General features: G+C 41.9%; 1 protein-coding gene across 1 annotated transcript in view; it reads right to left on the minus strand.

The window, feature by feature from the left end:
• The window catches only part of LOC115459574 (ELMO domain-containing protein 2-like), a 78,882-nt gene that overhangs the window by 15,719 nt on the left and 35,821 nt on the right, over nt 1-27,342 (minus strand). The window contains exons 4-7 of the mRNA XM_030189385.1: nt 22,810-22,907; nt 13,927-14,056; nt 8,151-8,284; nt 1,341-1,409 (exon numbers count right to left, since the gene is read on the minus strand). Coding sequence (XP_030045245.1) covers nt 1,341-1,409; nt 8,151-8,284; nt 13,927-14,056; nt 22,810-22,907 — 431 coding nt within the window. The remainder of the gene's footprint in view (nt 1-1,340; nt 1,410-8,150; nt 8,285-13,926; nt 14,057-22,809; nt 22,908-27,342) is intronic.

The following is a 27,342-nucleotide window of genomic DNA, read 5'->3' on the forward strand; positions in this document are numbered from 1 at the left end:
TATGTGAGTTTTGAGACAACCAATAAGAAAACCAGGTCACTACAGAGCAGCCGTCTTTGAAAATTAAGAGCTGAGCAGCGTTTTGTGGTTGCGATGTTTCACCTATAACTTTTTGATTAAATATTTCTGAGTTGTTAAATTTGTTATGTATTTATATTTACAGATTTTCCTGAAGTAGCATTAGCTAAACAGGGCCATTGTCGAGATCAGGTGTTCAGCGCTGCGTGCGTCTGGTAGCGCTATACAAATGCTAATAATAATAGAAAGGTCCCCCTCAGCAGTTCTGAGTCACGCCGGAGGACCCGTCTCCCCCTGCGCTTCACCGGTGTCTCTTCTCCTTTGAAACACTGCTGAGGGTGATGGAATTTAAAAGAAAGCACTACTTTTGAAAAAAGCTAAGTATCAGATTTTTTTTTTTTTTTCACTATTAAATGGGATATTACTTAAGAAGAAATAAGTTTACATAGTTTCAAAAAAAGTGATAAAATTGTGGTGAGCGTAGCCCTTGTTTTTGCCACAGTCCATAGTGGTGTGGACTTTACAACTTCAAGGTAGACTGAGGTCTTTTCTCCATCTTTTCCTGCCTCTTGCATGCGTATGAATATATTTTTAGTAATTTAGAAGAAAAACTTGCCAGGCAGTCTTGTCATAACACTCTTGCTCCTTTTGTTTTCCAATACAATCAGAACCAGCCTCTATGAAGTCTACAATACTGTAAGGCAATTTGCAAATATCAAGGGTTATTTCCCTTACCCATGTAACCCAATCAATGCATTAGCAGCCTTCAGCTAGAACTCAGGCTCCAATCTGTTAAGGCACCAGTACACATGTACATAGAATATGTCCAAATAATGGCCATGAAGTGATGGTTGAGACTCTCCCGCGGAACAATTACTTCCGTTCTAGCCCCATATGCATTTCAACCAACCTAAAGGCATATAATACTGAAATACTAAAAATAATTCAGTCATCAATTATTTGGGTAATAAGGCTGCTTTACAGAGTCACTTTAATAGTCTGATTAAGTAAGGTCCAAGTTAAACAAAATCAAAAAAGTAACATTTCACGTTGCTACTCAACGTACGAAAAGCAGCATATAAAAATATTACATGCGTTTGCATTACTAAGGACTTCTCATTAATGTAGCATAAGGCGCAGGTGTCAGGTTACTCTGCTGTCATGGCAACAAGGCTGAGGCCTACTGTGGAGGGAGCTCTCCAATGACACAAACTACCAAGAGAATACTCTCAGGAAGACAATGGAAATAGTCATATGTTATGCCCAGAAATCACACCTCACTGCCAAAACCAAAGATTCACATTAAAGAACAACTGACTTACCCCATTTTTGGATGATTTGAGCGAGAAAGAATCTGACGTGATTCTTCTGTGTAATGTTTGCTGAAGTACCTATCAATGTCAAAAGAAATATTTTAGTTTTGATATTTACTGCAGTATTAGGAGGGGAAAGGATAGGGAAATTTGCTTGCCTTGTGCCATTTTTAATCTTTATAAAAGATAATTAAGGAATCAGCAATTAGAATCAAGGTTTCTCCATATCTCAGAATAAATGAATCGACACTAGCGTTTTTAAAAAAAATTGCAAGTAAGAAAAAAACATGGAGAAAAAAAAAAAATCACACTTAAGAGCTAGCAAAGTTTTTAAAAAAATATTTATCCATTTCTTTATGAGCTGTTTTATATAGTTTAGCTTTGTTCAGGCAGCCTCTTACCTATCCTTTCTATCCCATTTGGAACCTTTCCCAGGCCCATTTGTTACCATGTAAGAAAATGAATTTGTCTCTTCATTTACAGTTTCTAAGCTGGCTTCCCCTCCTTTGGTTATTGCATTCCTCTATCACAACAACAGATGGTGAGATCATGATAAGGTCATGCATGTCTGTCTCTAAGGTCTGGACCAATTATAAAGTGTCAATAAGGCACTGCATCTACTTTCACCTGTCTACAGCCTATGACCGCAAAGACGTTACTGCCTACGGACACAAACCCCATATAATAAGGGAGTTTCCTGACACCAGCCATTTGCTGGAGAAACTCTCCAGCCTCCTGCAAAAAATGATCAGAAAGACGTGGTGCCATAGAGGAAAGATCCCGGCCAAGAGGCGGAACAGGATCTCCCTCTGGGACATGGCGAGAGGCTTCCATTCAGAGATGGTAGGAAGACCGTCATTTTTACTGGGAAAAGATAAATACATTCATTATGTGTTAAGTGTGGGAATACTGAAATTGTGTGCTGTGAAATAGATTTGTCATTTTGTACGCCATACATTAGCTAACACAGTGACACAGTATTGGGCATTAATAGTGTTATCATTAGAATTGTGAAATAAAGAAAATTTATGGCACACGTCTATCTCTACACATATAAAAGTTCAGCTTACCAGTGCCGTAACATTCATATAGTGCTCCTAAAAATAATTTCTGTAACAAGGGGAAATGCTGGACACAGACGGAGGATGGATGGACAGAGAAACAAATAATGTCAACTGGACAAGAGATCCTGACAAAAGAATTAGGACAGCAGAAACCAGAACCTGGCACTAGCATAATTAGAAATATAAAATGACCAGACAACAAAGAAAGAAAAAAATAGTTATGTTCTATTTAATAACTAGAATATGTCAATTGTTGGAATGATCATCTGCCAGAAATGGTGTTAGATATGGCTGGGGCCAAAGGCAGAAATTTTGCAGGAGGCCTCAAAGCCCGCCACCAAACAACTGTACCTTCTTCAGCTTCATGTAGACTTGGGACCTCCTCTAGCCAGGGGGCCAAGAGCAATTGTCCTGGTTGCAGCCCCCCCCCCCCCCCCCACCCCAGACATTTATCTTTTTATTTCGCACAGTACAGGAGGAAATGTATCCCTTTCTATCTCTCTGGTGTTGTACTAAGTAGGTCTGGCTTCTTGGGGTTTCAGTTTAATTTATGTCTATGTATTTCTAATTTGTAGTCCCTTGTACTAACTGTGTATGAGTATAGTGATCTGCAATAATTTGGTTTGTCCAATTTACCCAAATAGATGTACTGATGTTCTAGACTCCCCTATATTTAGGGCACTACCTTTTCATACATAGGATCCTTGTTTTGGACATTCATTCTGGCAAGGTAGATTTGCTCTAAGTTCTGAGAACCCTTTTTTTGGGGGGGGGGGGGGGGTAAATTTTGGTATTACTTCACAATATGCCTGGTACTAAGAAGGTTTATGTTGCTTATACCGAGACTACACTAAGAATCAAATGTCTTTGTACGCCAAATTTTATGGGGCATGTCCTAGTTATGCTCTGTACCCATTGTTGGGGGAGGGCCAGGGTTCTGTGGATACAGAATTTGGTTTAATACCATATAGCGGAAGCATTGTGTGTTGGGGGACTGTGGCTCGATGGAAACTGAAGAGTGCAACCTCTTCTGTTTTCCCCATCCCCCAGTCTTCAATATGGCCTGCAGGCACTGAAGCTTATATTGCTGATCTCAGTGCAGTTATTTGATGGGTATGGTGCAGGAAGTACAGCACACCAGATTTTCCTCTTTTTGGGTGATGCTTATTCTGTCCAAACACCTGAAGCTGAGATGAAAACTTAAGTCAGTCTCTGGCATGGCAGGACAGTCCCTACATCTGCACTTTTCCTTTGTTTAAAAGGCACACTTAACCAATTAGGTTTAAGTACTTTATTTTGAATTGTACCTTTCCATCATAAGAAAAAGCCACAGTAACCTTAAATCATTTCCATGTTAAAAAATAAGAATGATTGAATATTTTGACACCCAACAAACAGGACTTAATAAGGATCTGGGTTTTCTAACCCATTATAAACCATAAAGTTGTATTTCTCTATTACCCTCCTCTCACCTACCAACACCCATCCTGTTAGAATATCAATGAAATGCTTTGATGTCCCCATGCATACCCCCACCCTCCCACTCTGTCAGACTGTCAAAGTAATGCTTTGATGTTTCTCTTATATATACACTATCTGCTACCACATTTGCTTATTTCGGATCTGAGGAAGAAGGGCAACCTTCGAAAGCTAATCAAGAAATGTATCAAGTTATGTCCAATAAAAAAGGTATCATCTTATTTTCTTTTCCATGTTTTATTTTGTTTGATTTCTACTGCTAACATGTTAAAAAAAACTTTTCTAACCCAGCAGTTTCCTGTTTCTTTTGGCTTTCTGCTTAAGCACAACCTGCTTCTACCAGAAGAACCAATATCAAGAACATTCATTTGTAAGTATTTGGCATTTCCCCACCTTCTCGATCTCTCATGTACCATACTGCCTAACCATCAAACAAGAGTTCATGTCAAGAGGCCAAAGAACCTGTGCTCCTTCCAGTATCTGGTAGGCATGCACCATGAATCTGACCAGGACTATGTCACCCATGTACAACAGCTGCAACTTTTCTTATGGGAATGGGATTTGATATACTGCCTTTCTGTGGTTTTTGCAACTACATTAAAAGCGGTTTGCATAGTATATACAGGTACTTATTTGTACCTGGGGCAATGGAGGGTTAAGTGACTTGCCCAAAGTCACAAGGAGCTGCAATAACCACTAGGCTACTCCTCCACTGTCGGTTCTGAATACTGTTCCAGCAGCGTCCCCAGCCCACAAAAGAACCAAAATCCAGATACAGGAATGCAATCCAGATCTCCCATATAAAGGAAGCACACAGCACCGCTACCAAGAATTGAGATCCAGGTTCAAATCCTATTTCCATCACCAGACACTGTCACCTTGGGTAATTCATATAACTCTTATTCATGTGTGCTTGATAAAATTTAAAAAAACAAAACAAAACCCAATGTACATACTGATTTGAAAATTGTTTCAGGGAATGTACGTGCTTACATTTACACCCACTGTTTACTACATACAAATTTTCTGGGTTAATTTAGGCACATAGAGTCAATTTTTCAAAAGCAATTGCATAAATATAAAGCCTTCCTCAATCCTGCTGCCAGGAACACCTCCTTGCGTATTGGCAAAGTTACATGTGTAGAGGCTGTACATACTTAGCAAGACCAGCAGAAGTTTAAACATCCGTATGAATAAACACAGACATAGCATCATAAGTACATAAGTAATGTCACACTGGGAAAAGACCAAGGGTCCATCGAGCCCAGCATCCTGTCCACGACAGCGGCAATCCAGGCCAAGGGCACCTGGCAAGCTTCCCAAACGTACAAACATTCTATACATGTTATTCCCGGAATTGTGGATTTTTCCCAAGTCCATTTAGTAGCGGTTTATGGACTTGTCCTTTAGGAAACCGTCTAACCCCCTTTTAAACTCCGCCAAGCTAACCGCCTTCACCACGTTCTCCGGAAACAAATTCCAGAGTTTAATTACGCGTTGGGTGAAGAAAACTTTTCTCCGATTTGTTTTAAATTTACTACACTGTAGTTTCATCGCATGCCCCCTAGTCCTAGTATTTTTGGAAAGCGTGAACAGACGCTTCACATCCACCTGTTCCACTCCACTCATTATTTTATATACCTCTATCATGTCTCCCCTCAGCCGTCTCTTCTCCAAGCTGAAAAGCCCTAGCCTCCTTAGTCTTTCTTCATAGGGAAGTCGTCCCATCCCCGCTATCATTTTAGTCGCCCTTCGCTGCACCTTTTCCAATTCCATTATATTCCAACGGCGCTCTATTGACAGCAGATAGCCTAGACAAACACCATTCCTTTGAAGATTACACACTGTGGGTGATTGACAGTGTTATCTGCCTAAAGGCATGGAGGTGACTTAGGGAGAAGTCTGTTGCAGCTTGAACAATGATTTTTTATTTTATTTTTTTGTTTCATTTCTACCCCGCACATTCCCACTCATGGCAGGCTCAATGCGGCTTACATGGGTCAATGGAGGGTTAAGTGACTTGCCCAGAGTCACAAGGAGCTGCCCGTGCCTGAAGTGGGAATCGAACTCAGTTCCCCAGGACCAGAGTCCACCACCCTAACCACTAGGCCACTCCTCCACATGATGGATTCATCGCTTACAATCAGTGGAACCACTGGTGCTGAATGTGAAGGTCGAGTGGTCAGCTTTTTTCTAACTTACAGTTATGGGGTTGCTTATTTTTATATTGACATCAGTTTATCATTATTTTTTTTTTTTTTTTTGTCTCTTGTTTTTTGACTCGTATACATTCTGTATCAGGTTTATCGCATGCAGCCAATTATCACAACTTTTTTGGGCGTGCGCATGTGTCAGCGTCTCTTTAAAAATAGCCACCATGGGGATCACGTGACGCTATGATCAGGAGCAGTCGCTAGCGGTTCTGCTCCTGCCACCCCTTCAAGATTCCCGCAATTGCTGGCTTAGCCCCCAAAGTTGTGAGACGCCAAAGTGAGCGGAGATTGCAGAAGAATTGCAGGGAGGTATTGGGGAGCTGCGACGGAGAATGGCTGCGAATCCGCTGCGGAAAGACACAGACCATACTTTCATACTTTGAAAAAAGATAAATTCTTTGGTGTTTTGCACTAACAAAAATTAAAAATTGAATTGTTGGGTTTTTTTCATGACTTATGATTGAAGCCAGCACTGTGACATGATCGCTGTACCACATGGTATACAGCGCAATGAGAGGCATAGGCGTCTGAGGTCTTTTCCCCCTATTTTTACACAATTGACACAAGTGCAGTGCGTTGGTAGCTATAGTTAACACTTTTTTCCACATTTTTTTTGGATTGTATTATTTGCCTGCCAGTGGGTTTCCAGCATTTTTTTGTTATTTTCATACTTAGCATTATACATATATTGGATACACAAATTTATAAAAGACTATTTAGTCTAAAAGCTTATTTTACCAGTGCGAATGCTTTTGAAAATTACTCTCCCTCATTGCCTGAGGAACCAACTTAAGTGTAAGCTCTCTAGAAGCCAGAATTAATTTTTGTTTCCTTGAGCTGTTTATCTGCTGCCATTACTATGCTATGCTACTTGCATTGTTTTATTATAAATTTAATTGCATGTTGCATTAAGCAGATTTTCTAGCTCTGATTCAGTTTATAAACCTGAAAAAAAAAAAAAACTTTCAGATGCACCTAATTTGTATTTAATGTGCCTTTATAGCAAAATAATAAACTATACAGATTAAAACAGTAAAAAGGTTAAGTGGATAACAGGCAGCATCAGGACACAAAACATATTTTTAAACATTCTAGAATATACCCAGAAACTGAATTTTATTTTATTCATGTCCTCAATGCTAAGGCCAATAAAGACAGGAGGAAAGGGTTAAAAAGGTATTTTTAAAAAGGCTCACCTTGTATTTCAAATCTCTTTTAAAGATATATTTCTCTTGTAGTCCTACGTGAAATGGTTACATACCAATAAAAAAACCAATTCATGCTAAATTTTTAAAAATATACATCTCACACACACATCTTCTAAAAATCAACAACTATCATCCACGCTCTCATTACCTCTCGCCTTGACTATTGCAACCTACTCCTCACTGGCCTCCCACTTAACCATCTATCCCCCCTTCAATCCGTTCAGATCTCTGCTGCACGTCTTATATTCCACCTGAACCGATATACTCATATCACCCCTCTCCTCAGGTCACTTCACTGGCTTCCGATCAGATACTGCATACAGTTCAAGCTTCTCCTTCTTACCTACAAATGCACTCAGTCTGCAGCCCCTCATTTCCCCTTACGTTCCCACCCGAAACCTCCGCTCACAGGACAAATCCCTCCTCTCTGTACCCTTCTCCACCACCGCCAACTCCAGGCTCTGCCCATTCTGCCTCACCTCACCCTATGCTTGGAATAAACTTCCTGAGCCCTTACGCCAGGCCCCCTCTCTACCCATCTTCAAATCCTTGCTCAAAGCCCACCTCTTCAATGTTGCTTTCAGCACCTAACCTTTATACCCTTCAGGAAATCTAGACTGCCCCAATCTGACTGACCCTACTTGACTGACTGTTTACTTGTGCTTTAGATTATAAGCTCTTTGAGCAGGGACTGTCCTTCTATGTTAAATTGTACAGCGCTGCGTTACCCTAGTAGCGCTTTAGAAATGTCAAGTAGTAGTAGTTAACAGGGAATGTCATTGGAAGAATCACAGAAGATGCCAGAATAATGATCAAAAAAGTTGCAGAAAACAAAATAAAAGCCAAGAAACTTACAGAAGATTGACCAGCCCCAACATGCCCATGCCTCGAAAGTCAGTCTTGGGATCATCACCTTGGAAACCAATGTCTCCCCACTGCTTAGTGATTCGTGACACCAGTTCTTGATTAGGCATTAGTAGACTCCAAAGCTGCAAAGACATCACCATCCATCATGTTACCAAGAGCTTTTTTGCTCAGTTTCTTCAAAGCTGGACAATCCCATATTGCTCAAACTCTCCTCTCACTGCATTTACAACCAAATTTACAGAAATGTTTTGGGCCTTTATGGGTGTTACAGCCTGAAAAGTCTGCACAGGAGATCTATGTGGAAAACAGGACATACATATTTCCCTGAGTATTTTACAAAACATTCTGCTAAATATGATCCCAAGGCACTGACCCCAAATTGTCATCCATCCAGCAGCTGAGCAATAAACACAACTCAGGAATATTATGGGCATTTACATGATTAGCGCACACTAATGCTCAGCATGCGCTAAAAACGCTAGCACTTCTCTAGCACAGCTCAGTAAACAGGGTCCTGACTGACGAATTGTGTCTGAATCAATAACTGAAGATTGAACCACTAATCTGTTGGGAAGATCTCAAAGTGTGTGAAGGAGAGTGTGGTATTAAGTAGCAAAACCAGGAGAGAGGTTCACCAGAGTGCTATATATTTTATGAACCTTCACGTATTTTGAAATGATTTCTAATTCCTTTTTCTTTTAAATTTAAGCAAGAAGTCTTTATTGAAACATTCAAGGCAACATAACACTCAAGCAGTGGCGTACCAAGGGTGGGGCGGTCTGCGCCAGGTGTAGGCACGACAGGGGGTGCTCCGCTGGCGCTGCAGTCTCCACCTGCCTACCCTCAGCTCCCTCGACAGCTCTCTTCTCTTCCACCCAGCCCCCTGCATTTAAAAAAAATCTCTGAATCGGCGGTGCAGCGCCTCGCATCTGCCTGTAATGGAAGTGGATCGCCTCGTAGGGCCTTTCTTCACTGTGTCCCGCCCCCCTCTGATGTAACTTCCTATTTCCACGAGGGCGGGACACAGTGAGAGGGAAGGCCCAACGAGGCAATCTGATTCTTTCACAGGCAGATGCGAGGTGCTGCACCGCCGATTCTGAGATTTTAAAATGCAGGGGGCCGGGTGGCAGACAGAAGGGGGTTGTTGAGGGATCTGAGGGTAGGCAGGTGGGGACTGGGTCGGGGGGGAGCTCAGATGGAAGAAGGGGGCTGGAGCTGAAAAGGGGGGCCCTAATGCAAGGCAGGTGGATGAAGGGGACTGGAAATGGGGGCTGAAAAAGGGACAAGGAGAAGTGGCTGGGGCTGAAACTGGGGACTAGGGGGACAGTGGGGCCGGAACTGGGGGCCGAAAAGAGCAGGCAGACAGAGAGAGGGGACAGATCCCGGATGGAAGGGGGAGAGAGAGGGAGGGCAGACACTGGATGGATGGGAGAGGGAGGGCAAATGGTGGATTGAAGGGGCAGAGAGAAAGGGCAGACAGTGGATGGAAGGGAGAGAAAGGGCAGACAGTGGATGGAAGGGGGAGAGAGAGAGGGCAGACAGGGGCAGATGGAAGGGAGAGAGAAGGCAGATGGTGGATGGAGGGGACAGGAGAGAGAGCAGACACTGGATGGCAGGGGCAGAGAGAGAGAGAAGGCAGACACTGGATGGAAGGGAGACAGTGAAAAGAAGATTCACTAAGATTTGTAACACAGTGGACACCCCGGAGGGAGTGGAAAACATGAAAAAGGATCTGAAAAAGCTAGAAGAATGGTCTAAGGTTTGGCAATTAAAATTCAATGCGAAGAAATGCAAAGTGATGCACTTAGGGAGTAGAAATCCAAGAGAGGCATATGTGTTAGGTGGTGAGAGTCTGCTAGGTACGGATGGGGAGAGGGATCTTGGGGTGATAGTATCTGAGGATCTGAAGGCGATGAAACAGTGTGACAAGGAGGTGGCCGTAGCTAGAAGGTTACTAGGCTGTATAGAGAGAGGTGTGACCAGCAGAAGAAAAGAGGTGTTGATGCTCCTGTACAAGTCGTTGGTGAGGCCCCACCTGGAGTATTGTGTTCAGTTTTGGAGGCCGTATCTTGCTAAGGATGTAAAAAGAATTGAAGCGGTGCAAAGAAAAGCTACGAGGATGGTATGGGATTTGCGTTACAAGACGTACGAGGAGAGACTTGCGGACCTGAACATGTATACCCTGGAGGAAAGGAGGAACAGGGGTGATATGATACAGACGTTCAAATATTTGAAAGGTATTAATCCGCAAACGAACCTTTTCCGGAGATGGGAAGGCGGTAGAATGAGAGGGCATGAAATGAGATTGAAGGGGGGCAGACTCAAGAAGAATGTCAGGAAGTATTTTTTCACGGAGAGGGTGGTGGATGCTTGGAATGCCCTCCCGCGGGAAGTGGTGGAGATGAAAACGGTAACGGAATTCAAACATGCGTGGGATAAACATAAAGGAATCCTGTACAGAAGAAAGGGATCCTCAGGAGCTTAGCCTAGAATGGGTGGCAGAGCTGGTGGTTGGGAGGCGGAGCTAGTGTGGGCAGACATATACGGTCTGTGCTGGGGCTGGTGGTTGGGCGGCGGGGATAGTGCTGGGCAGACTTATACGGTCTGTGCCAGAGCTGGTGGTTGGGAAGCGGGGATAGTGCTGGGCAGACTTATACGGTCTGTGCCAGAGCCGGTGGTGGGTGGCAGGGATAGTGCTGGGCAGACTTATACGGTCTGTGCCAGAGCTGGTGGTTGGGAGGCGGGGTTGGTGGTTGGGAGGCGGGGATAGGGCTGGACAGACTTATACGGTCTGTGCACTGAAGAGGACAGTACAAATAAAAAAAAGTAGCACATATGAATTTATCTTCTTGGGCAGACTGGATGGACCGTGCAAGTCTTTTTCTGCCGTCATCTACTATGTTACTATGTTACTATGTAAGATGAGGAAAGCAGAAACCAGAGACAACAAACTGTAAATAAAATATTTCTTTTCTTTTTTTTTGCTTTAAGATAAAGTAGTATTGTAGCTATGTTAATAAATGTTTATAAATATAACATGGAAATAAGGTAATCTTTTTATTGGACTAATTTTAATACATTTTGACTAACTTTCTGAGAACAAAATCCTCTTCCTCAGGTCAGGATAGGATACTGTAACAGCACTATACTGTATTGACCTGAGGAAGGAGGTTTTAGCCTCTGAAAGCTAAATGTATTAGTCCAATAAAATGGTATTATTTTATTTTCTATATTTTATTTCTATTTGTTAATTTGTAAAGTGGTGATTGGTATTTGTTAGTTTTTTGGTGGGAGGCGGGACTGGTGGTTTGGAGGCGGGGATAGTGCTGGGCAGACTTATACGGTCTGTGCCCTGAAAAGGACAGGTACAAATCAAGGTAAGGTATACACAAAAAGTAGCACATGTGAGTTTATCTTGTTGGGCAGACTGGATGGACCGTGCAGGTCTTTTTCTGCCGTCATCTACTATGTTACTATGTTACATATGCTGTCTTTATATTTTGCACAGTACTAGGGGACATTTTCTGTTTCTGTGGTGTTGCATTGTATGCAGAATCTGGCATCTTGGGGGTTCAGTTTAATTTTTGTCTAAATAGAAAGTTTATTACTTATTCTATAGTGGATTAGGGTGTATCTGTGTTTGTGAAAAAGACATGGCTTTCAGCTGGAATTGACTGTGCAGGATTGACGATCTGTACTATTCTGTCTGGTTTCGTTTTACAATAGGTGAATTGATGTTCCTGAGTGTTTTGTATTCTCGGTATGCCTAGTACTGGATTTTGGAGGTGGGTGTTAAAAAATGACTGGCCTCGGGTGTCAAATACCCTAGGTACGGCCACTGCACTCAAGCTCTGCTCCCAATATTATATAATTCACCTTAAAACAAGGCTAGAGACACTTATAGAACTGCCAATAAAACTTCTAAATTTTTGCCCTCATTTTACATAAAAGAACCAAAAAAGAGAAAAAATTTTAAAAGGGGGGAGGAAAGAAAGGAAAAGGAAAAGGGTAAAAGGTAAGAGCACGTCAGCCACAAAATAAGATACTATAATATCTAAGAATACATCTGTAAGGAAACAAGAAAAAAAAAGAAAAGACTGTCACAACAAAACTCAAATTATGAGCTGAATCCCAGATCCTCTGCCATACTGACATTGTTTTACATCCAACAGCTGTACACATAACATCTAAGTCTCCACTTACGAAAAGATGGAACAAGTCAAGTTTAGCTGCACGGAGCAAATGACGAACGAGCAAAACCTGGTGCTTATGAAGTCCAGGAATGTCCCTATTCAAAAGAAAAAAATAACAGGATCCCAGGGAATCCTCACTACTATAATCCACTGAATTTGAAAGCGAATACCTTTCCAAAAGGCTTTAGCTTTCGGGCAAGTCTACCAAATGTGTCCCAAAGTGCCTCTTGCTCCACAATTTCTCCAACATTGTGCAGAAACATGAGGGTACCAGCAATGATCAGGAGTTAAGTACCAACGATAAAGAAGTCCCATTGTTCTGTCGTATACCTTATTCCTAATACATGTTCCCATTTCTGCATGCACTGATCACAGCAATACCGCAGGATGCCTCCGTGCACTCCGAAGTGCTGTTTTGGCACATGCTACCCGCACAGTAGCCCTACCACCCTTTAGTAAAAAGGCCCCCAAAGTGCTGTAGTGCCATCATTAACCACATAAGCTGTTCTTTTGCCTTCCACCCATTCTCAATATCAAAGTTTACTCTCCCTGAAGGACTGTTATTACTTCAGTAGTGCTTCCATCATTTGTAAGCCCTGAGTTCTGGTTCAAGTTGGGAAATATCAGTTTTTGTATCTGGCAATACAAAGTGCTAACCATAAAACTATTGGCACTGGTGCCTTAGCTATGCCATTGGTCACTCAATCACTTTAACTGTGGAATACTAGTGAACATTACATACCTATGACAGTTAAACATTTTTTTTTTAAATGTAATATTTAAGTAAAAAAAACAAACAAACAAACAAAAACCCAGCACCGTTACATTCAATGTAGAAGCGTAGCTAGACTTCAGCGGGAGGGGGGTCCAGAGCCCGAGGTGAGGGGGCACATTTTAGCCCCTCCCCCACCATTCTTGACCCCCCCCGCCACCACCACCACCAACTTTGACCCCGCCGACCCTCTCAACCCCCCCTCCCGCTGCCAACCCTCCCCGTCGGCTACCTTTGCTTGCGGGGGACCCCAACCTCCGCCAGCCAAGGTCCTCTTCTTCCGGCGCAAGGCTTCGTTCTGTTTCTGTCTGACATCCTACACGTTGTACGTGCAGGACGTCAGACTCACAGAAACAGAACAAAGCCTTGCGCCGGAAGAGGACCTCGGCTGGCTGGGGCTGGGGTCCCCCGCCAACAAAGGTAGCCGACGGCGGCCGGGGGGGGGGGGGTCGAGAAGATCGTCAGCAGTGGGATCCAGGGCCAAATCTATGGGGGGCCCAGGCCCCCATGGCCCCATGTAGCTACGCCACTGATTCAATGTAAGATTTTCAGCTTTTAAGAACAGTGGAAAAATACATGCATGATACAAACCATTTTAAGCAACGCTTAAAACTGGATTGCGATACCTAAAGCTTTATATTAGATTTTATTTTACACAAGTAAAAATATAATGTATTCAAATATTAGTTCTAAAGTAATTACCACAAGCCAAGATCAAATAACTAAAATGTTTAGATTCAATTTATTCCACTATTGTTTAAATATACAGAATTCCAAAATACTGAAAACTAATTTTCACCTCCATTAACTGTTCCTCATGCTCGTCATTATTGCTGTCATAGGGCTGCTTTCGAAGATTTTCCACACGCAGGTAGAGCTGTTTATAACCAGATATCTGTAGCAAGCATACCCTCAGACTGACCTGAAACCTAAACACATACAAACATATGTTTTATACATCAATTTCACTGTTTATATTAAAATCTGCTATACTGCTTCTATCATACAAACGTTAAATTGGTTTGCTGAACATTTAAACCAGAAACCAAAAGTCTTTATGCTGTAGACTTCTGTTTAGCTCAACACTCCAGCTATTAGAGATAACAGTGTAAACCGGCAAACTACAAACCACGCAAAAACAGTTTTTACAAAATTCTTTGTTGTTGGTTTAAAGACAATTCTACATGCTTGGACACAACCAGAGGCATCCTCCCTGCACACGCTTACTCTTTTACTGTTGCTACAAACAGAAGAAACCAGTCTTCGCAAGAAATCAAACAGAAAACAGAACAGCGACGATGACAAACAAAAAACAAAAACAAAAATCAAAAAATTAAAAAATGATAAAAATAAAATATATAAAAAATGTATTTAAAAATATAAATACATAAAAGAAGACTGATTATGAAAATTAAAAAATATATATCTTTTATTAGCCATAAAATGATGGGGAGAAAGGGACTCGACACAGCTGTGTTTCGGCCACACGGGCCTGCGTCACGAGTCTTCTCACCGCTGGTAATCGCTAATCCTATCAAAATCTTGAAAGAATATATATATCTTCTTACTAATGTTGTATAGCTAATCGACACACACAGCAGAATCTAGCACAGCAACTCAAGGCAGCGTATTGTATCTCGGTATTGGTAGTATAATACTGAATTGTCGTACAAGTCGTTGGTGAGGCCCCACCTGGAGTATTGTGTTCAGTTTTGGAGGCTGTATCTTGGGAAGGATGTTAAAAAAATGGAAGTGGTGCAAAGAAAAGCTACGAGAATGGTATGGGATTTGCGTTCCAAGACGTATGAGCAAAGACTTGCTGACCTGAACATGTATACCCTGGAGGAAAGGAGGAACAGGGGTGATATGATACAGACGTTCAAAATCTTTTCCGGAGATGGGAAGGCGGTAGAACGAGAGGACATGAAATGAGATTGAAGGGGGGCAGACTCAAAAAAGATGTCAGGAAGTATTTTTTCACGGAGAGGGTGGTGGATGCTTGGAATGCCCTCCCGTGGGAGGTGGTGGAGATGAAAATGGTAACGGAATTCAAACATGCGTGGGATATGCATAAAGGAATCCTGTGCAGTAGGAATGGATCCTCAGAAGCTTAGCCAAAATTGGGTGGCGGAGCAGGTGGGGGAAGAGAGGTTGGTGGTTGGGAGGCGAGGATAGTGGAGGGCAGACTTATACGGTCTGTGCCAGAGCCGGTGATGGGAGGCGGGACTGGTGGTTGGGAGGCGGGAAATACTGCTGGGCAGACTTGTACAGTCTGTGCCCTGAAAAAGGCAGGTACAAATCAAGGTAAGGTATACACATATGAGTTTATCTTGTTGGGCAGACTGGATGGACCATGCAGGTCTTTTTCTGCCGTCATCTACTATGTTACTATGTATTGTACTAAACCAGAATGGAGCGGAAAAGTTCTGAGCAGCATCAGCTGACTAAGAAACTTTTCCGCTCCATTCTGGTTTAGTACTTCTCCGATTCGTTTTAAATTTACTAATTTACACATACACATACATTTCTTTATTTTGTCTTCCACCTTTTAAGGCACTGCCTATCCAATTGGAACAGCTTTAGACTCTTTACAGATGGACCACGCTCAGGCAGGTCATTATTTCTCATCATCTTTTGCTATTGTTTTCAATAGCGTTTGCTATCATCTTGGGTGAACAAATGTTGCGGGAATTTCTTCCTACTGGCTTCAACCCATATAATGGGCTAGATAGCCTCATACCATCTCCTGTTCTCAATCTAACCTCCTTGCCCCTTACCAATCTTTTTTCCCTTCTCCCTGCATCCACACTCCCGCCCTTTTTACAGCCCCTCCCTCCCACCCAGATACGCACAAACGACAGCATCCATCCAACTCCCCTCCAGCCCTGAGTGCCCTCCATGCAATGCCTCGGTAGCCATTTTAAAGAAGTGGCGGCAGCGGTCAGGAAAGAGTGGGGATCTTTCCTGCCCCGAACCACCCTCTAGACCACCAGGATCCCTTTAGGTATGTGTGTGGAGGGCACCCTGCAGCTCAGGGGAGGGAAAGAAAAGCTCGGTTTACCGTACAGTTCCATGGGAACCCTGTAGGACCTGGGTCCATCCCCACAAGATACCAGCAGACCTGGAGAGGATATCTGCATGATTCCTGCTATCCCCGTTCAGCTCTCTATTCTGGACCACACTCACACCATGAGCTCGTAGCCATTTGCTTAATTTATAGGGTCATGTTTCATCATCCATTTTTGCATTGAGATTGGGGAGAGGTTGTGGGGAATACTGTCTTAGGGAATAAAATTGAAAAATCTTTTTATTTTTCCAGTTTTATTGCATTGTGTACACTAGCTTTGTACCAAAGCCTCAAAATCATGCATTCATGGGCGGACGCATTTCGGTTGAAACTCAACGCAGAAAAGACCCAATGCCTAATACTAACCTCCCAACACAACAAAAAAGAATACACCAACTCTAAACCTTCCTATCTCAGAAACCCTAAAAATTCTTGGAGTCACCATTGATCGACACCTAACACTAGAGAACCACGCGAGAAACACAACCAAGAAGATGTTCCACTCAATGTGGAAACTAAAAAGAATAAGACCTTTCTTCCCAAGGAGTGTTTTCCATAACTTGGTACAATCATTGGTGCTTAGTCATCTTGACTATTGCAACGCACTATATGCCGGCTGCAAAGAACAAATAATCAAGAAACTTCAGACAGCCCAGAACACTGCAACTAGACTCATATTTGGCAAACCTAAATTTGAAAGCGCCAAGCCCTTATGAGAAAATTACATTGGCTTCCACTTAAGGAACGCATCACATTCAAAATATGTTCACAAAATTATCCATGGAGACGCACCAGCTTACATGTCTGACCTAATAGACTTACCACCTAGGAATGCCAGAAGATCATCCCGCACATTCCTTGATCTGCACTTCCCCAGTTGTAAAGGAATGAAATACAAATCAATGCACGCGTCAAACTTCACCTACTTGAGCACACAGTTATGGAACGCACTGCCGCGCAAACTTGAAATCGACCTACGAAAGAACGAACTTCCGCATACTACTGAAGACCCATCTCTTTGAAAGATCATACCAAAAAGACCAACCCAAATGAACATACACTACACAACTCGCCTATTTAATCTCAGAACTGTTTCTTAAAATCTGCTTGTATACTACCACTTTGTTTTTATCATCGTACTAAACAAGATCATGCAATACTAAATGTTTATGATACTAACACTTTTCCACTACTCATGATGTATTGTAAGCCACTTTGAGCCTGCAAAGATGTGGGATACAAATGCAACACATAAATAAATAAATAAATAAAATTGAAAAATCTTTTTATTTTTCCTGTTTTATTGCATTGTGTACACTAGCTTTGTACTTTTATAGTCCACCTTTGCATAGAGATTGATCATTTGTGCTGTTATTAAATAAACAGATTTCCACATTAAAAATGTATTTGTGCTCATGGGACTTTCAGCTCTGATATTGATAAGTTCATACATAGTAATATAGTAGATGACGGCAGAAAAAGACCTGCACGGTCCATCCAGTCTGCCCAACAAAATAAACTCATGTGTGCTACTTTTTGTGTATACCCTACTTTAAAACAGGCCTAGGGGGGGTGGAATTGGATTCTATACTCGAAACAAATTCTCCAGGACTGTCTGACCAAACCGACTGTCGCGTCAGGTGTTCTGCTCAAGGCAGTAGTGGGACGTGAATGTGTGGACTGAAGACCACACTGCAGCTTTGCAAATCTCCTCAATGGAGACTGAGCTCAAGTGGGCTACCAACACAACCATAAATCTGAAATTGTGGGCCCCAACATGACCGTCTAGAGTCAGCCTAGCCTGGGCTTATGTAAAAGAAATGCAGTCTCCCAGCACACTGAAAAGACTGCATTTACGAATGTCAATCCCCATCTTTTGGGATCAAAAAGAAAAAAAAAGTGTCTATATTCTGTCTTTTATTATACAGTTTGTGCGGTGTGTTTACATATACTTCACCTATTGTGGTTCACTTTTTGGCGTTAGCATTCTACCATTCTCACTGCGGTTCATCCATTACATAATTATACAATTTTGTAGACTATAAACTATACAGTCTGTGCGGTATGTCTACAAATGTTTTATCTATATTTGCCTGCATGCCATTTATAGATGTACTCAACATCTATTCATTTTTTTCTATGTAAGCTAATGGATATTGTAGAAATGACTCAGTGGTTTTCTTTTCACCACTGTAGTTCATTATTAAGGGGGTTAGTTCATCCGTCTGATGTCGAGTACGGTCAGCGAGCCGGATTACATTTCAATTAGTGCCTTAGTGCTCATGTTTAGATTGTACCCTTCTGTCTCTTTTTCTCTCTTTTTTTCTTTGCTCTTTTTCTGTACATATTTGTTTTTTCCTTCAATTTTTTTTGTTGTATTAGTTAATAGACAATGCACAGTAGTTCATTAGGTTTTACATAAGTACATAAGTAATGCCACACTGGGAAAAGCCCATCGAGCCCAGCATCCTGTCCATGACAGTGGCCAATCCAGGCCAAGGGCACCTGGCAAGCTTCCCAACGTACAAACATTCTATACATGTTATTCCTGGAATTGTGGATTTTTCCGAAGTCCATTTAGTGGTGGTTTATGGACTTGTCCTTTAGGAAACCGTCCAACCCCTTTTTAAACTCTGATAAGCTAACCGCCTTCACCACGTTCTCCAGCAACGAATTCCAGAGTTTAATTACGCGTTGGGTGAAGAAAGATTTTCTCTGATTTGTTTTAAATTTACTACACTGTAGTTTCATCGCATGCCCCCTAGTCCTAGTATTTTTGGAAAGCGTGAACAGACACTTCACATCCACCTGTTCCACTCCACTCATTATTTTATATACCTCTATCATGTCTCCCCTCAGCCGTCTCTTCTCCAAGCTGAAAAGCCCTAGCCTCCTTAGTCTTTCTTCATAGGGGAGTCGTCCCATCCCCAAGTTTTTGTTTTTCCCGCTGTTTTTTTCTTTTGAGCAGTTTTCTGTTATTCTTCAGTTTTGTTGATGTATGTGCACTAGTTCCAGTTGACTGGTCAATTAAAAGCTTTTGTGCAGGCGATTAGTACGTGTTTTGTTACTTAGGCTTTTATGGAATATAATTTAGTTTTTAATATGTTTTTCCCACATAATAGTTGTTGGGTTTCCCCTTTTGTTTCATTTTGTTAAGTGAGCCTGTTATATCGTCTTTTTTTAGTGTCACTCCTTTAATTCATTTTCGCCTTGGTTTGGCACTTTTTGGATCTCTCTCGTTTTAATACAAACATATAAACTGATGATAAAAATTATTTTATTTATACATTTTTCAACATTAATTTTTTCTTTAGGTTGTTTAGTGATTCACAACTGTAGCACCATTACATCCGACTTGGTTTATTCTCCGATATTCTTCAACTACTACTACTACTTATCACTTCTATAGCGCTACAAGGCATATGCAGCACTGTACACCAATCATGAAAAAATACAGTCCCTGCTCAAAGAGCTCACAATCTAAATAAACTACAGTACATTGTAACTACAGGTTAGTTCTGGGTTGGTTTATTCTGTTCAAGTTTAACATTTCATAATCTTTTTTTTAATCATTCTTTATTTTCATATGTAAGACCCTGTTTACAAAGGTGCACACTAGCCACATAGATGCCTATAATATTCCTATGGATATCTATACAGTTAGGGTGTGCTAATTGTTAGTGTGCACTAAAAACGCTAGTGCACCTTTGTAAACAGGGCCCTTGGTTTTTTTCTATTATACTATGTGTGTGTAGAGAAAGAGAGATTTATATATGTACATTTTTCACAATGTTTTATATATCTTTAAAGTTTTAAACGTTACAAAGGCCATAACTATCATTTTATTTTATGGTATCCGTATCCATGTTTCACTATGTAATTTGTGTATACTTCCTACATCCCTCTCCTTACACATATGAAAATTCAAAGGGACATTTATCCAGAGCATCTGTGTTTCTTTTATATTTTGTATGTATATGTATTTTTAAGATGTATTAATTTTGGTATTAATGTATACATATTTTATATAGCGAAGTTACTTACCTGTAGCAGGTATTCTCAGAGGACAGCAGGGTTTATATTCTCACAAGTGGGTGACACTGAGGCATATTTTCAAAGCACTTAGCCTTCCAAAGTTCCATAGGTTTCTATGGAACCTTGGAAGGCTAAGTGCTTTGAAAATGAGCCCCACTGACTAATGTAGCCCGGTCCGGGACTTATGATTACCTCACTAGTTACTCCCATCGCAATTTCATTTACTAATATGTTATAAAGCAACAGTCCCAGAACAGACCCCTGGGGAACCCCACTATCTACCCTTCTCCATTGAGAATACTGACCATTTAACCTTACCCTCTGTTTTCTATCTTTTAACCAGTTTTTAATCCACAATAGAACACTACCTCCTGTCCCATGACTCTCCAATTTCCTCTGGAGTCTTTCATGAGGTACTTTGTCAAACGCCTTTTGAAAATCCAGATATACTATATCAACCAGCTCACTTTTATCCACATGTTTGTTCACCCCTTCAAAGAAATGTAATAGATTGGTGGGGCAAGATTTCCCTTCACTAAATCCATGTTGACTCTGTTGATATTGTGTATCTGGATTTTCAAAAGTCATTTGACAAAGTACCTCATGAAAGACTCCAGAAGAAATTGGAGAGTCATGGGATATTAGGTAGTGTCCTATTGTGGATTAAAAACTGGTTAAAAGATAGAAAACAGAGACTAGGGAAAATCCGCTACTTATTTCTAGGATAAGCAGCATAAATTGTATTGTACTTTTTTTGGGATCTTGCCAGGTACTTGTGACCTGGATTGGCCACTGTTGGAAACAGGATGCTGGGCTTAATGGACCTTCGGTCTGTCCCAGTATGGCAACACTTACATACTTTGGATTCTTGATGGAATCTTGCTAATCTTTGGGGTTCTACATGGAATGTTGCTACACTTTGAAATTCTGCATGGAATCTTGTTATTCTTCAGAATTCTAGAATCTTGCTACTCTTTGGGGTTCTACATAGAATGTTGCTACTATTTAGGTTTCTGCCAGGTACTTGTGACCTGGATTGGCCACTGTTGGAAACAGGATGCTGGGCTTAATGGACCTTCGGTCTGTCCCAGTATGGCAGTACTTATGTAACCATGAGTCCTAAAGAGAGCAGATGGTGCTGAAGAGAGTGGTGGCAGCAAAAGAGGAAAAACATTATTTTATCTATTGGACTATGGGAAATCTCTATCTCTGATATCTTTCATTTCTGTTTCTCAAGTATTGCTGGGGGCGGGGGAGTGCGAACTGGGTGTCCGTGCTACTGGAGGGACGGGAGAGGAAGCAAAAACTGGTGTCAGTGTGCTGGGGTACAGGAGCTGGGGAGGTATATGTAGGTGGAGAAGATAAAAAGCTGGAAAGCAATATTGAGAATTCAGTTGGGGGGGGGGGAAGATAGAGCTATGGGTGTATGTATATGCGTGCATGTGTGTGCTGGCTCGTTACAAGTCTGGCTCCGAGATTTTCGGGCTGGCTCCAAAATGCTAAGAAACTTTGACGAGCCCTGCTTTAAAAGAGACTCAAAAAAAAACTTTATGAAAATTGTTAACAGCCCTTTATTAATCCAACACTCACAGTCACTCCACACTCACTGTTCCAGAAATACACCAATACATTCTCTTCTGAACTCTCATCCCCCGTAATTTTATCACACTTAAACCTTTACTCACAGAAAATGTTATACCGGATGTTCTTTTGCTAAGGTTCTATTACCCTATTAATTTCCCATTGTCTCTTTCCATTGTTCCATTGTTCTTTTCCTTGTCCTATTCCCTAACGATACCTTGACTCTGTCTTCGCTTAACTTCTCACAATGTAATCCATAACTGATTTGTAACAAATCGTATTTCCATTATTTACAATGTATTGTAAGCCACACTGAGCCCGCAAATAGGTGGGAAAATGTGGGATACAAATGCAATAAAATAAACAATAACCAGAGTCTCTCCAGCAGGCTTGAGCTCCCATAGAAACGTATCGTTAGGGAGGAGTGGCCTAGTGGTTAGGGTGGTGGACTTTGGTCCTGGGGAACTGAGGAACTGAGTTTGATTCCCGGCACAGGCAGCTCCTTGTGACTCTGGGCAAGTCACTTAACCCTCCATTGCCCCATGTAAGCCGCATTGAGCCTGCCTTGAGTGGGAAAGCGCAGGGTACAAATGTAACAAAAAAAAAAAAAAAGTGAATAATCTCACAAACACTTTTTGAAAAAAATGTTCAATCAGCTCCAAACTGCCATAACAATTTTGTACTCTTTGCTCCAAATGGTCTCGCCCTCCACAGGCTTCTTCAGGGAGCAGACGGAAATCCCAAGACTGCATCACCTCCCACCCCACATACTGGGACAATATGACATATTTAAAAAAAAAACCGCTTAACGCATGGCATTTAAAATAGGAAAATTACAATTCTTGAAAAAGAAAGGTGACTTTAAAATCATGCTGTATACTCTAGCTCATTAAGCAATGAGCTCTAACTAAGGTTACAAAAAACCCTTAACACACTAGCAAATACATCATTGTGTAAATGATTTATAGGGGTGAAAAGAAAACATTCCATACAACAAACCTTGGATCCTTTTGCTTGTGAATCTTCTTTGCTTTCATTATGTCCATTAAACACTTGTCCAGGTCATCCATATCAACATTTACTGCCCTTCTTAGAACCTGGTTAACACAATAAATCATACACAAATCAGTCACAAATGCATTAAACTTCAAAACCAGAAAGATTTGGTCAGCTGAAACTACTAAGGGCACTAACTTGTATTTGCTAATTGTATTGTGTATTTATAGTCATGGGTCACGTAATCTGTCAGATGCTGCTCCAAAGAATTTTCTAGACTTAAACACTAGAGGTTAGAGACACGTTTCAAACCAGGGGCATTGCTGCTATGAGGCCACGGGGGCCAGGGCCCCTGTAGATTTGGCCCTGGACCCCCCCTACCGACGACCCTCTCAACCCCTCCCGCTCGCTGTCACCTATAGTGCTGGCGGGGACCCCATCCCCCGCCAGCCGAAGTCTTCTTCCTTCCTTTCAGGTTTCTGAGTCTGACGTCCTGCACGTACAACATGCAGAACGTCAGACTCCTTTCAGGTTTCTGAAACCTGAAAGGAAGGAAGAAGACTTCGGCTGGCGGGGGATGGGGTCCCCGTCAGCACAGGTAGGTGACGGCGAGCGGGGTTGTGGGCGATGATGGCGGCGGCGGTGGGGGTGGGGGTGTGTGGGCAATGATGATGGCGGCGCTGGGAAGGGGGGCTAAAATGTGCCCCCTCACCTCGGCTCTGGCCCCTCCTACCGCTGAAGGTCAGATACGCCCGTTTCAAACCACCTTTCCGCAGGTTTTTTTTTCCCCTCAGGTCCCAAGTGAACAGACTATGTCACTAACAATGGATGCACTAACCCACAAAAATCGCTAAATCAGAGGACAGCTGTTATGAGTAACTAACTACCTTCTCTCAAAAACTCAAGTATGGAATCACAGAGATGGAGATTAGCAAGCTTCTAGAATAGGTTGTTTACCTCAAACCAAAATGGGTTTTCGTGTGAATGGGATGTGTGTAGAGAAGGCATGGAGCTCCTGAAAACAGAGACTGAAAAAGTACAGGAAGCAATCTCCTAAGAGGAGGACTAAAGTCCTGTATAATTTCACTGTGTAATAGAAGAAATGTTATCAAAATCAAAGCAAAATACCAAAGAGAAACAGCTACTTGTATAAACTCTAGGTTAGGAAATGCAACACATACTTAATCCTTTCTCAAGAAAGAGGTTGCCTGGACATATGTTACTTCACGAGTGGGTTGAATCCCAGCTCACAAAGCCAAGCTGAAATAAGACAAGGACAAAGATGCTCTGTTCTGTTTAGGGACTTATAACCTGCTTAATCCCTCTTTACAGGTTCAGAGTAGGATAGAGATACTGATACAATAATCAGGACTGTATAATATAATTATATAGTAACATAGTAGTACAGTACATGACAGCAGATAAAGACCTATATTGTCCATCCAGTCTGCCCAACAAGATAAACTCATTGTATGAGAATTTATATGTATACCTGACCTTGATTTGTCCTTGCCATTTTCAGGGCACAGACTGTAGAAGTCTCCTCAGAACTAGCTTTGCTTCCCAATTACCAGTGTTGCCACCCAATCTCTGCTAAGTTTCTGTGGATTTGTTCCTTCTGAACAGGATTCTCTTGAACTTATCCCATGCATTTTTGAATTCTGTTACCATTTTCATCTCCACCACCTCCAGTGGGAGGGCAGTCCAAGCATCCGCCACCCTCTCCATGAAAAAATACTTCCTGACATTATACCTGAGTCTGCCCCCCTTCAACCTCAATTCATGTCCTCTAGTTCTACCGCCTTCCCATCTCGGTAAAAGGTTTGTTTGTGGATTAATACCTTTCAAATATTTGAACATCTGTAGCATATTGCCCATGTTTCTCCTTTCCTCCAGGGTACACATGTTCAGGTCAGAAAGGCATATTTTCAAAGCACTTAGCCTTCCAAAGTTCCATAGAAACCTATGGAACTTTGGAAGGCTAAGTGCTTTGAAAATATGCCTCTAAGTCTCTCCTTATACACCTTGTAACGCAAATCCCATACCATTTTTGTAGCTCTTCTTTACACCAGTTCAAGTCTTTTTACATCCTTAGAAAGATACGGCCTCCAAAACTGAAGACTTGTACAGAGGCATCGACACCTCCTTTCTTCTGCTGGTTACACTTCTCTATATAAAGCCTAGCATCTTAAAAATATTTTGAAAGCAGATATTGTGACAAAACAGTGGGTTTTTAAGCCTGTAAAACTGTATTATTTCTTGAAGAGCATTTCTCTTGCTTGGCCAGCAGGTAGTGCATGTTTATATGTTTAAAGCTGTTACAGAGAACTGACTGTTCCTTCTTTAGTTAACACAGATAAGAGGTAACCTGCAGTGATGTGGCCAACTATTTTAAAACTTGTTGCTCTGGGCTCCGATTGGCCCAAGAGCTCAAAATTCAGCTAGGATGTACTGGTTTCTTCTCCAGTCTCAGCTTGGAAGCAGAGAGAGAAAGACCTCTTTACTGAGACCCTGTGAACAGCTACATTTCCTGTACTTCCCAGGCACTATTCAGGTAGTGAACAAATGTTTAGATAGTTTTATAATTGATCCATATTTGGTCCATATTTAATTATCTGTTACTGTTTGCTGATTGCACCTTTTCTGTTCATTGTTCTAATTTTTCATGACAATGAACATTTTTAGTTTATTGCCTCGGTTTGTCTGGACTGACTAAGAATCCTGGTGATTTGTGTGTTGGGTCTGTGAGTGCTTCCTAGGAGCTGTGGAACCACTGGGAGTATGGCCCCAATAACCTAGAAATCATTGGGGATAATTTGAGAGTGGGAGACTCATCCAGAGGCGGTTGGGACCCAGTCAGTGGGAGAAGAGTGCTAGTGTACAGCACAAGTGTCAGGTGCAAGTAGTCCTGAGCTGTGCTGGGGAGAGACCCTCTAAGTAGCCATGGGATAGTCCCAGGCGGGTGGCTAGGCGTTTCATGACAGATGATTTCAGTAACCTACAAAAACAACATGAACACCAACAAATCTCATGGGGTAGTTCATTCCAAAATTTCCAAGATTGATACATTAAGACTTTTTTAAAAATGTTAAAAAATTTGTAACAGACAGAAAACCTACGTTCAGATAATACATTTATGGTGATCAATATTAGAATCTAACTAATCAGAGCGGATAATTCTTCAAGACAATGACCTTCTAAGATTAACGTATGCAAAAAAAAAAAAAAAAAAACTCAGGAAAAGAAACAAATCATCAACCTAAACAACTACACAAAGACAGGGCGTTAAATCTATTTTTTTTAAAAACACACAGAGAACTGCCCCTTCACAAAAATGCTTCTGACATTGGCCCGGATGAAATTTGCGGGGGCCCAAGCCCCTGTGACCCCCAGTAGCTACACCCCTGGTCAGAAGGAATTCTAGGCTCACTGATGGCTAAAGCTGAAGCCGAGTGGTATTAAAGGCTGGATGAGCCGTATGGTCTTTATTTGCCATCATGTTCTATGCTTCTAAACATTATTTTAATTACTTACAGTACAAGAAAAAAAATGAAACGGGCCCTAGAAAGGCTATCGTCTAATCGCCATTATGTTTTAAATTCTCTGCCTTGCCAAATCAGCGTTTCTTTTTCTATTGTTTCCTCTTTGCTCATCAATCATATTTGCCACCTTGGACCTTTTTCTTGCAGCGACTTGTTCCCTTTCAAGGGCCTTTTGGTCTTCGCTCATAGCTGCACGAGTGTTTCTTTGCATCTCCTTCTTGTCTTCTCTCTCCTCCATCCATGTCCTGCATTTCTTCTGGCCTCCCCTCCATTGATCCATGTCCAGCAACTCTTCTCTCTTCCCTGCCTTCTTCTCCATCCATATCTAGCAATTCTCCTCTCTCCCCTGCCCTCCCCTCCATCCATATCTAGCAATTCTCCTCTCTCCCCTGCATGTCCAGTGATTTCTCCTTTCTCCTTAACCCTCCCACCCATGTCCAGCGATTCTCCTCTGCCCTCCCTGCCCATTGATGTCCAGCAATTTCTTGTCTCCCCTCCCATCTCATCCAATCCATGTCCAGCCATTATCCCCTGCCCTCCCCTCCCCTGTCCAGCGATTTCTCCTCTCTCCCCTATCCTTCCCTATATGTCCAGCGATTCTCCTCTACCCTCCCATCCCTTCCCTGTCCAGTGACTTGCCCCAAACAGCCCTCCTTTCCTTCCTGCTACCCTGCCTTTAAAACTTTTATTTTACCTGAAATTAGAGAAGCGGCAGTGAAAGCGGCAGGCTCAGTTCGCCTCCAGCCTTCCCTTCCCTCTCAGTGTCCCGCCCTCCTGTGATGTAATTTCCTCTTTCCACGAGGGCAGGACACTGAGAGGGAAAGGAAGGCGAGCCGATTACATAGTACTTCATTTGCATACGGTTACGAACCCAGCCAGCCAGTCATCCAGGGACGCAGACTGACAAATTATTATATTGGAGATCTGGCTATTTTTATAATCCAGAAAAGCAAAAAACACAAAACAAAACAAAAAACCCTCGCCAGGTGCCCTT

This window comes from Microcaecilia unicolor, unplaced genomic scaffold, assembly GCF_901765095.1.
Source record: "Microcaecilia unicolor unplaced genomic scaffold, aMicUni1.1, whole genome shotgun sequence".
Classification (NCBI taxonomy): Eukaryota; Metazoa; Chordata; class Amphibia; order Gymnophiona; family Siphonopidae; genus Microcaecilia; species Microcaecilia unicolor.